Source organism: Carcharodon carcharias, chromosome 2 (assembly GCF_017639515.1).
Source record: "Carcharodon carcharias isolate sCarCar2 chromosome 2, sCarCar2.pri, whole genome shotgun sequence".
In the NCBI taxonomy this organism is placed as follows: Eukaryota; Metazoa; Chordata; class Chondrichthyes; order Lamniformes; family Lamnidae; genus Carcharodon; species Carcharodon carcharias.
The window spans coordinates 234336723-234351215 of record NC_054468.1 but is presented as its reverse complement, the minus strand read 5'-3'; the positions used below and the strand labels follow the sequence as shown (position 1 = coordinate 234351215).

The following is a 14493-nucleotide window of genomic DNA, read 5'->3' as shown; positions in this document are numbered from 1 at the left end:
AGGAAACGCTGAGCTTGTCGTGAACACTGGTGGAGTCATTCCTTGGTGCATAGTTTGTCTCTTCCTGAGATGATCCACATGTCTCCATATGACTCAGCCTTGCTCCTCAACATGGTCCAGTCACTGCACTTATTTCATCCGAAAACCACTTTGGTCCTTCTCCAAAGTTCTTCACATATACCATTTCTCCCACGGTAAATTTCCTCTTGCGACTATGCCAGTCGTGTCCAGTTTTCTGACTTCCCTTACTCCTTACCATCTTCCCCCCTAAATTTGGCATTATTAAACTCAATCTTGTCCTGAGACAGTGTTTCATCAATAATTCCGCAGGTTGACGCCTCTTGTTGTGTGAGGGGTGGTCCTATGATGGAAAAGAAAGTTTGCTAGCTTTGTTGTTAAGAAATCTTCAGTTAATTTCTTCATGCCAGCCTTGAATGTTTGAACTGTCCTTTCGGTCAGTCCATTTGAGGCAGGGTGGTACAGTGAAGTATTTCCACGAGTGATACCATTGAGGCTGATAAACCGTTGAAACTCAGCACTTGTAAATGCAGTGCCATTATCAGAAACGACCACTTCAGGTAGTCTGAAATAGCAGGAGACGTTGGCAATTTCACCTCATATATGTCCATCCATTTTGAGTGGGCATCAACAATGAATAGCAACATGGTTGCATGAAAGGTCCAACATAGTCAATGTATAACCACACCCATGGTCTTCCTGGCCATTCCCAAGGGTTAATGGAGCTGTTGAAGGTAACTTTTGCAGTTGCTGACATTGCACATAATTCTTCACAAACTCTCTATTTCACCATCTATCCCAGGCCACCATAGGTAGCTGCGAGTTATGGTCTTCATTCAGGATATTCCTGCATATACGCTGTGTAATTCAATTAGCAATGGTTCACTTCCCTTTGGAGATACTATTGTACTCTACACAATAAGATGCCATCTTGGCTGGATATTTCATGTCTTCTGTTAAAATACGGTTTCATTGAATCAGATACAGGCTCTTGTGACCAATCATGAAGTACTTGTTCTTGTACTTGTGATAGGACTGGGTCCCCACTTGTCCATTCTCCAATCTGTCGAGTGCATACCAGCGAGGAATCTGAGAAATGTAACAACAAAATAAGCTCTTGGGCTTCCACATCCTTTTCCTGTAAAGACAAACGGTGTTTGCGATTTGACTACCAGGCCTATGTACAAAAGTATATTCGTATGCTGCCAGAATTAAAGCCCATTGTTGTATTCTTGCCAAGGCTATGGGTGGTTTGGCCTTGGCTTCGCTGAATAATCCTAGCAATGGTTTGTAGCCTGAAATGATAGTAAAATGGCAGCCATGGACCTATTGTGAAATTTCTTGACACCAAAGATGATTGATAGGCTTTCCTTTTTTTATCTGTGAGCATCCCTTTTCTGGTGAGGTGACGTTTCTTGATATGTATCCTATAGGCCGTTCTGAGCCATCGTCCATTCGATTGGAGAGCACTGGTTATAATGTACTAATAGGTTGGACAAGTACAGCAATTGTTTGACCTTCTTGAAAGCTTCTTTCTGGGGCGCCTCCCAAAACTAACGTTGGTTCTTTTTGAGTAGGGGGGCCAGTTCTGTAGACAAATTGGGCAAGAACTGCCAATAATAATTGATCATTTATAGGAATGGTTTGAGTTCTGAAGTGCTCTTCGGTGCTGGTGCCTCTTATGGCTCTCATTTTCTCTGGGTGGAGGCTCTGTGAATCTATCCAATGACCCAAATAGATTACCTCCCTCACCTGGAACGTGCACGTTTCTTTTTTTAATGCTCTCCAGCCTGCAAGAAATGTTTTAAGACTTCTTCGAAGTTTGCCATGTACACTTTATCAGTGAATCCTGTCACCAAAACATTATCTAAATAGACTACAGCCTGGGGCAGTCCCTGCAGTAAACTTTCCGTTGTTCTATGGAAGATGGCGCAAGCTGAGGAGATGCCGAAATGCAATCGAGTGTATTAATTGTGGGTATTAATTGTGACCAGTTCCCGGGAGGCATTATCTGACTCTAATTATTGATAAGTGCGACTCATATCAAGCTCATGTATGGGGTTCCACCTGCCGACTTGGCATACTGGTCTTTGATTTTTGGTATGGGGAGTCTTGTCCAACTTAGCTATTTTGTTAACTGTCACCTCGTAGTCTCCCCAAACTCGACACTCATGTTCAGGGACTATGGGCGCTGCCCATTCTGAGAACTGCACGCGTTGTATAACGCCCAGTTCTTCACGTCTGTCCAATTTGGTGTTGAACTTTCTCTCTCAATGTATAAGGTACTGGTCAGGCCTTCATGAATTGAGGGGTGGCCTCTGGATCCATGTGAGATTTCGCCTGCAGACCCTGGATCTTCCCAAGTTTGTCCCTGAAGACTGTGACATACTTTTGTAGTAGCTCTGGTAACCCACTTGCTCTTAATTGGAAAATTTCAGCCCATTCCAATTTGATTTTGTTTAGCCAGTTTCACCCTAGGAGGCTTGGCACCTCACCTGCTACTACCATCAGGGGTAGCTTTACCGATTGGCTCTCATAATTAACAGTTACTAGTTCTGCCTTCAACTTGGATGTCTTCACCTGTGTATGTTTTTAATTGGGCAGTTGTTTCTTCCAAATTTAATTGATGTTCTCCATTGCTCAGATATTTTAAGGTATGTTCCCCAATTACTGTAGTGCAAGCTCCTGTGTCCACTTCCATTCGAACAGGTTCACTTTCACTGTTACGTAGTTTGGTTGTTCTTCCAACCTGCAAGTTATACAATGAATAAATATCTGAATTTATGGCTTTGGGCTCTTCTACACTGTAGATCTCATGGTTTTTTAAATTTTGATTAAAAGTCTGCTTGACTCTTTCCCTACACTGTCTCATTATGTGTCCATTTTTATGACAATAAAAACACTAGTTTTTTAAAGTGCCAATTGTTAGAAGATTGTTTTTTTCCGCCTCTATTGATTTTACACCTCATTTTCGCCGCTGAGTTGTTTTTTTCTCATTTTCCTGCTAGCGGGGGCTGTTTCCCGCCTCTCAGTAGAGTATTGCATTTTCACGTGCTTTTTGGCTGGGGCTTCCTGCCTGATGCGGAGCACAGCCCCATTCCCTGTATGGCTTCCAAATTTCTAACTGCACTTTCCATTGGCAGTGCAATCTTTAGTGCCTTCTTAAAATCCAAATTTGTTTTAGATAACAATCTCTTCTGAGTTGTGTCCTCATTCATACCGCTCACTAAGCGATATCCAAGTATATTGTTTAAGGATGTACCAGTCTTACAATGCTCCATTATTTGCTTCAAGCTTGCTACATTGCTCACAACTGTCTCCCCGGGCTTCTAATTCTTGAATTAAACTTGAACCTTTGCATCTTTGCTGAGGGCTTTGGTTGATAGTGACCCTTCACCAGGTCCACTAATTCATCGAAATTTCTCGAGTCTGGGGCAATGAGTGCCATCAAACTTCGAATCAAGCCATTGGTATTATTCCCACATGTATGTAAGAGGGCCCCCCACCCTCTTCTCTTCCCCCGTAATCTCATTTACTTGGAAAAAGAATGAGAGACGCTCAATATAGTGGGACCAGTCGTCTATTGGTGGATCGCAAGGATCAATTCTCCTGAATTGCAGCATGCTGTGAGGGAGTTACTTCAACAATTTGAAAGGAACTTCTCCTTACAATTGCTGTGCGAGGTATAGTGTCGATTTTGTTTCTCTTGTTTGCTTCTGTTTAGCTTGTTTTATCCACATTGCCAATTTGTTGGATCCTAGTCACCCAGTTTGTTGGATCCTGTTCGCATGCTTGTTGTAAGGGGTGGCTGAATTGGTACTCGTGATACAGTTGAGTAGCAGGCACTTCATAGGTAGAAATTCTGTTCATTTACAAAGATACTCAGTTAAGCATGTGCTTACACTTCAAACTCTATCTCTACACACTGCTGCTACTAACTACTGACTACAGAGATAGCCTGCGCTACTCTGATATTGGATGCTAAAATCATGTGATCTTCCATTATATCATTCTTCTGATAGGTATATAACACATCAGATTACCATAATATCTAATGGAAGGACAGGGGACAGATGAGCATTGGTAGGATGGGGGACGGGTGAACATCAGTAAGATGGTGGCTGGGGTGCCAAACAGGCATTGTTAGGTCGGGAGGGTCCAGATGTATATTGGTGGACATGTAGGGGCTGCAGACATGGGGACCATACATGTCTGGGTCTTTTGTATTTGAACAATACATTTTACAGGATGATATGGTTATGTTGTTTAAATTTCTGTCATGATGAGACAGGGAAGATAAAAGCAGAAGTTGCTTGTAGATGAAAGTCTAGAACAAAAGGCCATAGATACAATATTAGATATAAGAATTTAAAAAAAAAGAGGACAGGAAAATCTTCTTCACACAAAGGGTTATGAGGCTGTGGACTTCAGTTTCAGGGTTAGCTGTTAAGGAAGAAACAATGTCAACATTCGAGATTAGATTGGAGAGGAGAATGGGGGAAAAGGAGATGCAAGGACGTGTAATCAGGGGAGTAAATGTGATTAGAAGTATTTGCTCCTGTGGAGTGTAAAGGCTGACATGATCTGAGTGGGCTGAATGGCCTGTGTCTGTGTTGAGATTACCATGTATTTGTTAGATTTGACTGGAGAGTCCTGTAGGTGTTGAATTGATTCCAACGCCCATTTTGGGGTCATTTGTTCACTGACTGATGCCGTTTGGATCAAGTTAATTTGCTTTCACATGACTGAACAATTAGCTTTACTCCCACTTTCAGAGAGATATTCCCTTCACTGAATCAAGGACTGTGTTGTTTTGGTAACAGGAAGTGCCAGCGGCTGGGAGCGGGGGTGAAGTTACCCTTCAAAGATGAAAAACCATTGTAATCAACAACATGTTCTTCTCCAGCATTCTATTTGCAGATATCAAGGGTTTCACCAAACTGTCGATGATACTGACGCCACACGACTTGATCCACATGCTGAATGAACTCTTCGCACAGTTCGACGATCTAGCTGAGGTTAGTTGAGTTCCATTCTCCACATCTGGAATCGGGGACATTCCATGATAGCTTCTCTATGAACACCCCTCCTGGAGGGATGCTTTCCTGTGTTAGTGGGAGAGGGTGGAGCAAGAGCAGTGGCTCCTCGGGGAGCAGGGTGGTTAAACCCATTCTCTGGAAGCAGCTTGATGATTGGGAGGCAGGAAATTGAATGCTGAGACAGGTTCTTTATGGGCCTGCAGCACCTTAAAGGAGAAGTGCAAATTGCTTTTGTGGTCTAAAGAAAGAAACAAGACTGTGGAGCTCTGGGAAGATGTCTGGGAAAAAAGGAATCCAACAGCCCCAGGTTCTTTAAGTGGAGATGCTGGTGGAGAAAGGAAACAACAGAGGACAACCTGTACAGCACCTGTGGTTCCATAGCAAATGTTGAACAGCCCTAGCAAGAAGTGGCACAATATGTTAAAGTATGCAGCATTATTCCCAGGATCTGATTGCTGAATTGAAAAGAAATTAGTGCTCTCACTTGGACTGTTAAGATAACACTCTCTCTTCAATCTCTCATTATTTCTGCATCACCCCACTTGACCCTTCCTTGGCCTTAGATTCATCAATCCACCCTCTCCCTACTTACTTGGGACAAGACTTCACCATGCCTCCTCTCTGCCTTCACTCCCTCCCTCCCTCCTGTTACTCAGAGCTGTATCTCCCTCTGGGCCTCACTTGCTGCTTGATCCCTCCTTCTTGCTTGTCAACAGCCGCCTGACTAACCACATCCAGATCGGCACTTCACCCTGCTGCCTTTCCCCCACCCCACACACATACTGCAAACTCTTCCCTACCATCCCCAAAACTGCAAACTCATGGCTCCCACAGCTGCCGTCCCACCCCCGTCACCCACCCCTCAACTACAATGCAAAGTTAAAGAGTTGGGGAGAGTTCAGATGAAGGGAAATTTAGAGGCAACAGACCCATTTAGTGATTTGGGTAAAGACAAGCAGAGTAGAGAGGAAAGGACAGAGAATCTGAAGGTAACTGTGCATCATTGAATAACATCTGTGCAAGAAAAGCAGTAAAAAAAAAAATGAAAGGCCTTTATCAGAATGTGTGAAATGTCTGCAGTTTGACAGATGAACTACCAGTGTTAACACTTCAGTTTATGCAATGCCTTTCGGTTTAATTCTTACTTCTCCAAGAATTCTCTTATATGTTAAGATATCTTAAAATTATTTACTTTTGTCGAGAGCACTCAAAAGTATGCCACGGTCCTTTGGAATTTTATTTAATTTTCCTCAGTTCCAGCCATTCTCTGAGGTAAGATCCTGTTTAATACCTCTTGACTGTGGACATTTCAGTCCCTTGTTCTGGTTGCCTTCTCAATGCTTCCCAGCTAATCCTGCTGATTATTTTCCTTGCCACAAAACCCTATGAGCAGATTTTTCCATTGTAGCTAGAAATTTTTCCCACTGCTGGAAGCTAGAGCAAATCCTCCAGTTTCTGTTCCCTCATATCATCCGCACTGAGATTAAGCGATACTTAGATTCCATGCCGCGAATGCTGAAGTTAGCTTTTTCTCTGCTTACAGTGCAGGCCTAGGTACCTTCTCTCAGTCAACTCCACAGCAACCAAAATCCAAGTTGCAACGAAAATTCTCAGCAAACACCCGGATAAAATGAAACCAGAGAATCTCCCTAACCTCCGCCCATCACCCAAGCAGCATGGCATACTCTTGGGATGTCCTCATCTAGACCTTTAGGCTAAGTATGCTTAATTTAAAATTACTTCCTTGATCTGAAGAAAGGAATTGATATTACAACCCTTCACAGTTTGCAGAATGCTTTTAAACTAATTTAGATCTAACTTTCTAAACGAAACCATCTCTCTGGACTGTCCTTACTGTAAGGATTGTAGACATCATGTCTCCAGTTTTTTAGATAATTAAGAACACCTGCTGTCGATAATCTTTCTAACTATTAAACCTCTTAAATCAACGTGACCCCAACCTTTTAAGTCTAATCCATGCGGAGATGGTTGCATAATGGTAATGTCACTGAACTAGTAATTGGGAAGTCTGTGCTAACACTCTGGGAAACACAGGTTCAAATCCCACCAGGGCAGCTGGTGGAACTTAAATTCAATTAATCAAATCTAGCCTCAGTAATAGTGGCACAAATAGTGCTAAGTGTTTAGATCTAATCACTATTATACAGGCATAGGGCGGAATCATCCCAGATTTACACTAAGTGCGGTAGCGGGCAGGTACCTACTGGCTGCGTATCACGCTGTATCGTCCCAATCCTGCCACGTTATTTATGCATTTCCAGGAAACACGCCATTTCCATGGTGGGCGGGCTCTCATTCACCCACCGCACCATTACCTCACCGCTTCATCTCCCCGGGCGCCATATTTAAATCCAGCTGCACGCACACATCTCAGGGTTTCCGGGCCACAACGACTGCAGGCAAGATGCCCACGAAAGGCAGTAAGACTGCAGCTTCCAGGTTTAGTGATGCATCACTGGAATGCCCTTTGGATGCCGTGGAAGCTCGCTGGGATGTCCTCTATCCCCGCTCTGCCCCAGGGTGGGCAGCGGCATCACCAACCAGGCTTGGGAGGCGGTGGTCAGCGCCAATGCCCTGCAAAAGAGGACAGCCACCCAGTGCCGCTACAGGATGAATGGCCTCATTTGTTCACCAGGGTAAGCCTCTCTTCTCATCACTCTCAACTCTCACACTCACAAACCCATCGCACATCCACAGGGATCTCACACCTCAAGAGACAACACCGCTAACTCTCACACAACCCCTCACATCTCCATCAGGCTCATATCCTCTGGAGATCACATCCTCATCTCATCCATGACTCTGCTCACCACACAAACACTCCACGCCGTGCCATGCATCCTGTTCACACTCTCTCTATCTGTTCCCATGCAGAAGAAGCCTACTTACATCAGCAGGGAGAGGTCCCAGATCTGAGGTGGAGTAGCCCACATTAGGCCCCTCAATCACTTTGAGGAGCGTGACTGGTGAGGATGTGGATTGTGCCTGTGATGATGGTGAGGTCGGTTGCGAACACCCACGTGAGGATCCAGCACCACATCATCCCTCCCTCAACGCACTGACAGTGTCTCTCTCCTGCTTTTGACTCTGCTGCCATGCACTCATTATCTCTACTTTGGATCACAGGGAGCTCTGCCAAGGGACCAACACCTTCAGCCAGCCGGTCCCTCAGCTCCATCCACATCCTCATCTGCAGCCAAAAGGACTCCTCCTCCATTGAAGAGGTGGAAATAAGCAGCCCAGGAGACCCCTCACCACAGAGGGAGCAGCCAGCCCACGAGTGATGCTGGAGGGAAAAGTGTGTGTGTGGCAGGGCCTTTCAGAATCTCATGCAAGCACTCTTTCACACGTGGATCCTTCACATTTCACACTCATCTCAATGTCCTGGGCATTTTGAATGCTGCCTGCTGGGGTTTGCTTTCAGTTGTCCATCTGAGCTGACCAGCATCTCTGCCCAACCATTGATCACATTCGCATGAAGCACGTGATCTTTCCCACCACGACTCTCGTTTTACTTTTGATTTGGACAGCATGGTGCTAGTTCGGTTTTACTTTCGCTCCCTGTCCTTTACCCTCCCCCAGTCAGCCATTTCCTTTCCCCCATCACAGTTGACCCCCCCCCACTGGCATCAGATTCCGCCTCCCCTCCGTTACCTACCAGCCCCAATGCTTTTCCTTCGTGGATGTCCAGGTGAACATGCGCATTCCTTCCCAAAAACTCCACCCCATCCACATTCATAGACTCATAGAAGTTTACAGCACAGAAGGAGGCCATTCGGCCCATCATGTCCACGCCAGTCAACAAAGATCTGACTATGTTAATCCCATTTCTTAACCACCTTATCTACCTGCCCTGCTACCTTCAGGGGTTTGTGGATATCCACACCAAGGTCCATCTGATCTTCAGTACTTTCCAGGGCCCTAACATTCATAGTGTAATCCCTTGCCTTGTTAGCCCTTCTCAAGTGCACTACCTTACGCTTTTCTGGGTTGAATTCCATTTGCCACTGCTCTGCCCACCTGACCAGTCTATTGATATCCTCCTGCAGTTTACGGCTATCCTCCTCACTATTTACCACCCTATCAATTTTTGTGTCATCTGTGAACTTCTTGATCATACCCCCTACATTTAAGTCCAAATCATTTATGTACACCACAAACAGCAAGGGCCCCAGCACTGAGCCCTGTGGAACCCTACCAGAAACAGTCTTCCAGTCACAGAAACATCCCTCTACCATCACCCTCTGCTTCCTGCCTCTCAGCCAATTTTGGATCCAATGTGCCACTTTGCCTTGGATCCCATGGGCTTTTACTTTCTTGACCAGTCTGCCATGAGGGACCTTATCAAAAGCCTTGCTAAAGTCCATGTAGACCACATCAAATGTATTACCCTCATCAACAGTCCTGGTTACCTCCTCAAAAAATCCAATCAAATTTGTCAAACACGACCTTCCCTTAACAAATCCATGCTGACTATTCCTGATTAATCTGTGTCTCTCCAAGGGCAGATATATTCTGTCCCTCAGAATTCTTTCCAGTAACTTCTCCCCCACTGAGGTTAGACTGACTGGTCTGTAATTTCCAGGCCTGTCCCTTCCCTTTTTTAATAATGGGACAACGTTAGCAGTCCTCCAGTTGTCTGGCACCTCGCCTGTGGCCAGAGAGGATTTGAACATGATTGCCAGGGCCCCTGATATTTCTTTTCTTGCCTCTCTCAACAGCCTGGGATACATCTCATCCAGGCCTGTGGATTTATCCATTTTTAAGGCCACTAAACCAGCTAGTACCTCTTCTCTCTCTCTGTTAATTGCCTAAAAAATATTTCACAGTCCTCCACCATGATGCCTATACCATCTTCAGTCTTTTCCATTGTGAAGACCAATATAAAGTATTCATTGTGGACTGTACCCATGCCTTCCGGGTCCACACACAGATTATCTCTATGTTCCCTATTTGGCCCTACTCTTTCCCTAGTTATTCTCTTACCTTTTATATATTTAGAAAACTCCTGTGGGTTTTACTTTATTCTACCCACTAATACTTTCTCATGCACTCTCTTAGCTTTCCTAATTCCCTTTCTAAGTTCCCCTCTGCACTTTTTATACTCCTCTAGGGATTCTGCTGTATTGAGCCCTTGGGATCTGCCATTGGTTTCTCTTCTTTTCTTAATCTTGACCTTTATGTCCTTGACATCCAGGGTTCTTGGGACTTGGTCCTCCTCTCTGTCTTTATGGGAGCATGTACCTGTACCCCCGCTATTCCTCCTTGAATGCCTCCCACTGCTCTGACACAGTTTTATCTGCAAGTAGCTGCTCCCAGTCCACTTGGGCCTACTCGTATCTCATCTTAGTAAAATTAGCCTTTCCCCAGTTTAGAGCTTTTATTCCCGGCCCAACCTTATCCTTTTCCATAACTATCCTAAATCTAACTGAGTTATGGTCACTATCTCCAAAGTGCTCCCCTACTGATACGCCTTCCACCTGCCCGGGCTAATTTCCGAATATTAGGCCCAGAACTGCCCCCTCCCTTGTTGGGTTTTCTACATACTGGCTAAGAATGTTCTCCTGGATGCAACTTAAGAATTTTGCTCCCTCCCTACCTTGCACACAAACTATCCCAGTTAATATTTGGATAGTTAAAATCCCCAACTGTTACTGTTTCATTATTCTTACACTTCTCTGAAATGTGATGACATATTTGATCCCCTATCTCTCCCTGACTGTTTGGCGGCCTATAGCACACACCCAACAGCGTGTTTGCCCCTTTTGTGTTTGTTACTTCTACCCATATGGCCTCATTTGATGATCCTTCCAAGATATCATCCCTCCTCACTGCTACAAATGTTTCCTTGATCAATATTGCGATGCCCCCCTTTTCTATCCCCCTCTCTATCTCATCTGAATACCCTATAACCAGGAATGTTGAGCTGCCAATCCTGCCCTGTTAGCTAAGTCTCAGTCACAGGTTTGATATTATACTCCCACATGCCTGTCTGTGCCCTCAGCTCATCTGTCTTATTTCTCAGGCTCCTTGCATTAACATATATTCCACTTAGCCTTGTTAAACTCACTTCTTTCTTATCTAGCCTGTGTTTCCTCTGCTCTCCAGACTCACTCACTAGCGTCTTAACTTCTAATTCTATCTCAGCTTCTCTCCCCTCGGAACCACTTTTCAGGATCCTATCCCCTTGCCAATTTAGGTTAAATCTGTCCCAACAGCATTAGCAAAACTCCCCGTGAGGATGTTGGTCCCGTTCCTGTTCAGATGTAACCTGTCCAACCTGTACAGGTTCCACCTCCCCCAGAAATGGTTCCTATCTCCAGGAACCTGAAGCCGTCCCTCCTGCACCATCTCATTCACCTCCTTGACTTCCTCCTTCCCACCTCCAGGGTCTGTGTCTGTCTCCAGGTCCCTGCCAAGAACCCTCACTGTCCCTTCTATCGCTACCCTCACCCTCATCCTCACCCTCCCTCCCTACTGCCTCACTCTGCCCTCAGTCATTCTCACTCTTCCTCCATTCCATGCCCACCCTCAGTTTGTTCCGCAACAGGCAGATATGGACCTATCTGATCACTCCTATACACGTTCACCTGCACATCCCCTCCTCTGCACCCCTCCCCCCCCCTCCGCACCCCTTCTATCCCTCACCACCCCACTTGGAACCTCCTCCCCTCACCTCGCCTCCTTCTGTGAGCTGCTTCGCAGCAGAGCCATGTCCGTGAGAATCCATCCGGCAAGCCATGGGCGTTCCTCCAATATGCTGTTGCTGTCGGGTTCCAGCATCTTCTACTCCTCTGATGTCTGCGATGTGAGCAAGTCCTGACTTCTGCACGTCACAGTTGTCAAGACGTGTTCTACACTGACGTGTTTTCCCATTGACATGGGCGGACGACCCAGCGGCTGGGGGTGGTGGGGGAGGACAATTCCAGTGCGCAGGCCTAATAATGATATGCTGATGTATTACCATGAGTTTCCCGACACCTGATGCTGGAGAACGTGGCTTTCCAACGATGAGCTGAACGAACAATCATGAACTGGTTTCATGCTATCGTGATCCTGATTGTGCCGTATTTTCTGCTCATACCACCGAACATTTCCAGCAGGCATGGAAAATCCCAGCCAAAGTTTCAAGATGACCTTGATTGGGAACTAAACATTTCAAAAAGACAGACAGGATGGAAAAGGAGGAGGGCTAGTCCTGATAATAAAGGATGATATAAGGATGTTAATGAAGAAGGACCTTGGCTCAAAAGATCAAGAAGTAGAATAAGTCTGTGTGGAGATTGGAATAACAAGGGTCAGAAACTCTGGTGGGAGTAGTTTATAGGATCGTTAGCAGTAGCTATACCATTGGACAGATAATAGTTAAAATAAACATTGATCCCATAGATACAGAGGCAGGAGCCATTATCATGGGTGTGAAAAGGATCCAAGCTGATTGGTGAAGCCAAAACCAAGTGTATAAAATTATGAGGGGCATAGATAGGGTAGACAGGAAGGAACTTTTCCCCTTATTGGATGGATCAATAACCAGGGGGCATAGATTTAAGGTAAGGGGCAGGAGGTTTAGAGGGGGTGCGAGGAAGAATGTTTTCACCCAAAGTGTGTTGGGAATCTGGAACTCACTGCCTGAAAGTGAGGCCACAGCTGGAGTACTGTGTGCAGTTCTGGTCGCCACATTATAGGAAGGATGTGATTGCACTGGAGGGGGTGCAGAGGAGATTCACCAGGATGTTGCCTGGGATGAAACATTTAAGTTATGAAGAGAGGTTAGAAAGACTTGGGTTGTTTTTGTTGGAGCAGAGAAGACTGAGGGGCGACCTGATCGAGGTGTACAAGATTATGAGGGGCATGGACAGGGTGGATAAGGAGCAGCTGTTCCCCTTAGTTGAAGGGTCAGTCACGAGGGGACACAAGTTCAAGGTGAGGGGCAGGAGGTTTAGGGGGGATGTGAGGAAAAACCTTTTTACCCAGAGGGTGGTGACAGTCTGGAATGCACTGCCTGGGAGGGTGGCGGAGGTGGGTTGCCTCACATCCTTTAAAAAGTACCTGGATGAGCACTTGGCACCTCATAACATTCAAGGCTATGGGCCAAGTGCTGGTAAAAGGGATTAGGTAGGTAGGTCAGGTGTTTCTCACATGTTGGTGCAGACTCGATGGGCTGAAGGGCCTCTTCTGCACTGTGTGATTCTGTGAAAGGGTGGTAGAGGCAGAAACTCTCATAACATTTAAGAAGTATTTGGATGTGCACTTGCGATGCCTTTGGCATACAAGGCTATGGGCCTAGTGCTGGAAAATGGGATTAGAATAGTTAGGTATTTGTTTGACCAGTGCAGACTCGATGGGCCGAAGTGCCTTTTTCTGTGCTGTAGCCCTCTATGACCAAGAGACAGAGGTCTTTTTGAGAAAGTTTATTGACTTGTTCAGTTTCACAGCTCTCCTGCCACACAACCCAGTGACCCAGCTATTAACTATTTATATGTGCTCAAAGACAATTAACACCTATCACCTGTTTCTTTCAACCTTAACAATGTAATTGACAATACATTAGTAGATTCTCCTCTTTTCTTTAAATTAAAACTTTTGAAAACACAAGAACAATTTTAAAAATCTAATCTAAAAGAAACAAAATGACATTTTTTCATCTTCTATGTTTAACATTGTAATACAACCATTTACAGATCCTATATTTCCCCTTCTTTAAACAAAACTATTTTTAACATGTATGAATAATTACGAAGCAATCCAAGAAAATATCGGTTTTCCATATTCTCAATATAACACAAGGTGTCCCCTCTTCCAGTACATCTAATAATTTCTTGGAGCAAGTACCTCTCTTCACAAAATACTCTGACAATTGGTAACTTGCATCCACCCATTTTATTTTAAAATCTCTCTTCTTTCCAAGACTTTCTTTCTTCTAGCAAGGTCGATCTTCAGCCTTTTTGCAGTGACATCCTTTGTTGAATGAACATTGTTCCAAAGAGAGCGGTTATCCACATAGCATTCCATAGGCAGACATTTCTCAGATTGCCCCTTGTATAAGATTCCCTTCATAATTTTAGATACGTACACCCCCATCTCTATTGCTTCTACTGAGGCCAGTGTTTTGAACATACAAACATATGCAATAGAGCAGACGTAGGCCATTCATTCCCGTTCACCTGGTCTGTCATTCAATAACATCATGGCTGATCTGTTTGTGTTTCAAGTTACACATACCCATCTACCCCCGATAATCTTAGATTCTTGTTAGGCAAGGGGATTAATCTATCTCTGCCTCAAAAATATTCAATGACCCCAACTCCACCGCCTTTGAGGCAGAGAGTTCCAAAGTTGCACAGCCCTCAGAAAAATATTCTCCTCATCTCTGTCCTAAAAGGGCGATCCCTAATTTTAAAACAGTGCCCCCTAG

The 14493-nt window shown here is 44.9% G+C and overlaps 1 protein-coding gene across 1 annotated transcript in view; it reads left to right on the top strand.

Annotated features, from left to right (window-relative positions):
- Window positions 1-14493, top strand: part of LOC121288982 (adenylate cyclase type 8-like) — a 217233-nt gene that overhangs the window by 58093 nt on the left and 144647 nt on the right. Inside the window, exon 4 of the mRNA XM_041207846.1 lies at window positions 4925-5036. Within this exon, the coding sequence (XP_041063780.1) occupies window positions 4925-5036 (112 nt within the window). The remainder of the gene's footprint in view (window positions 1-4924; window positions 5037-14493) is intronic.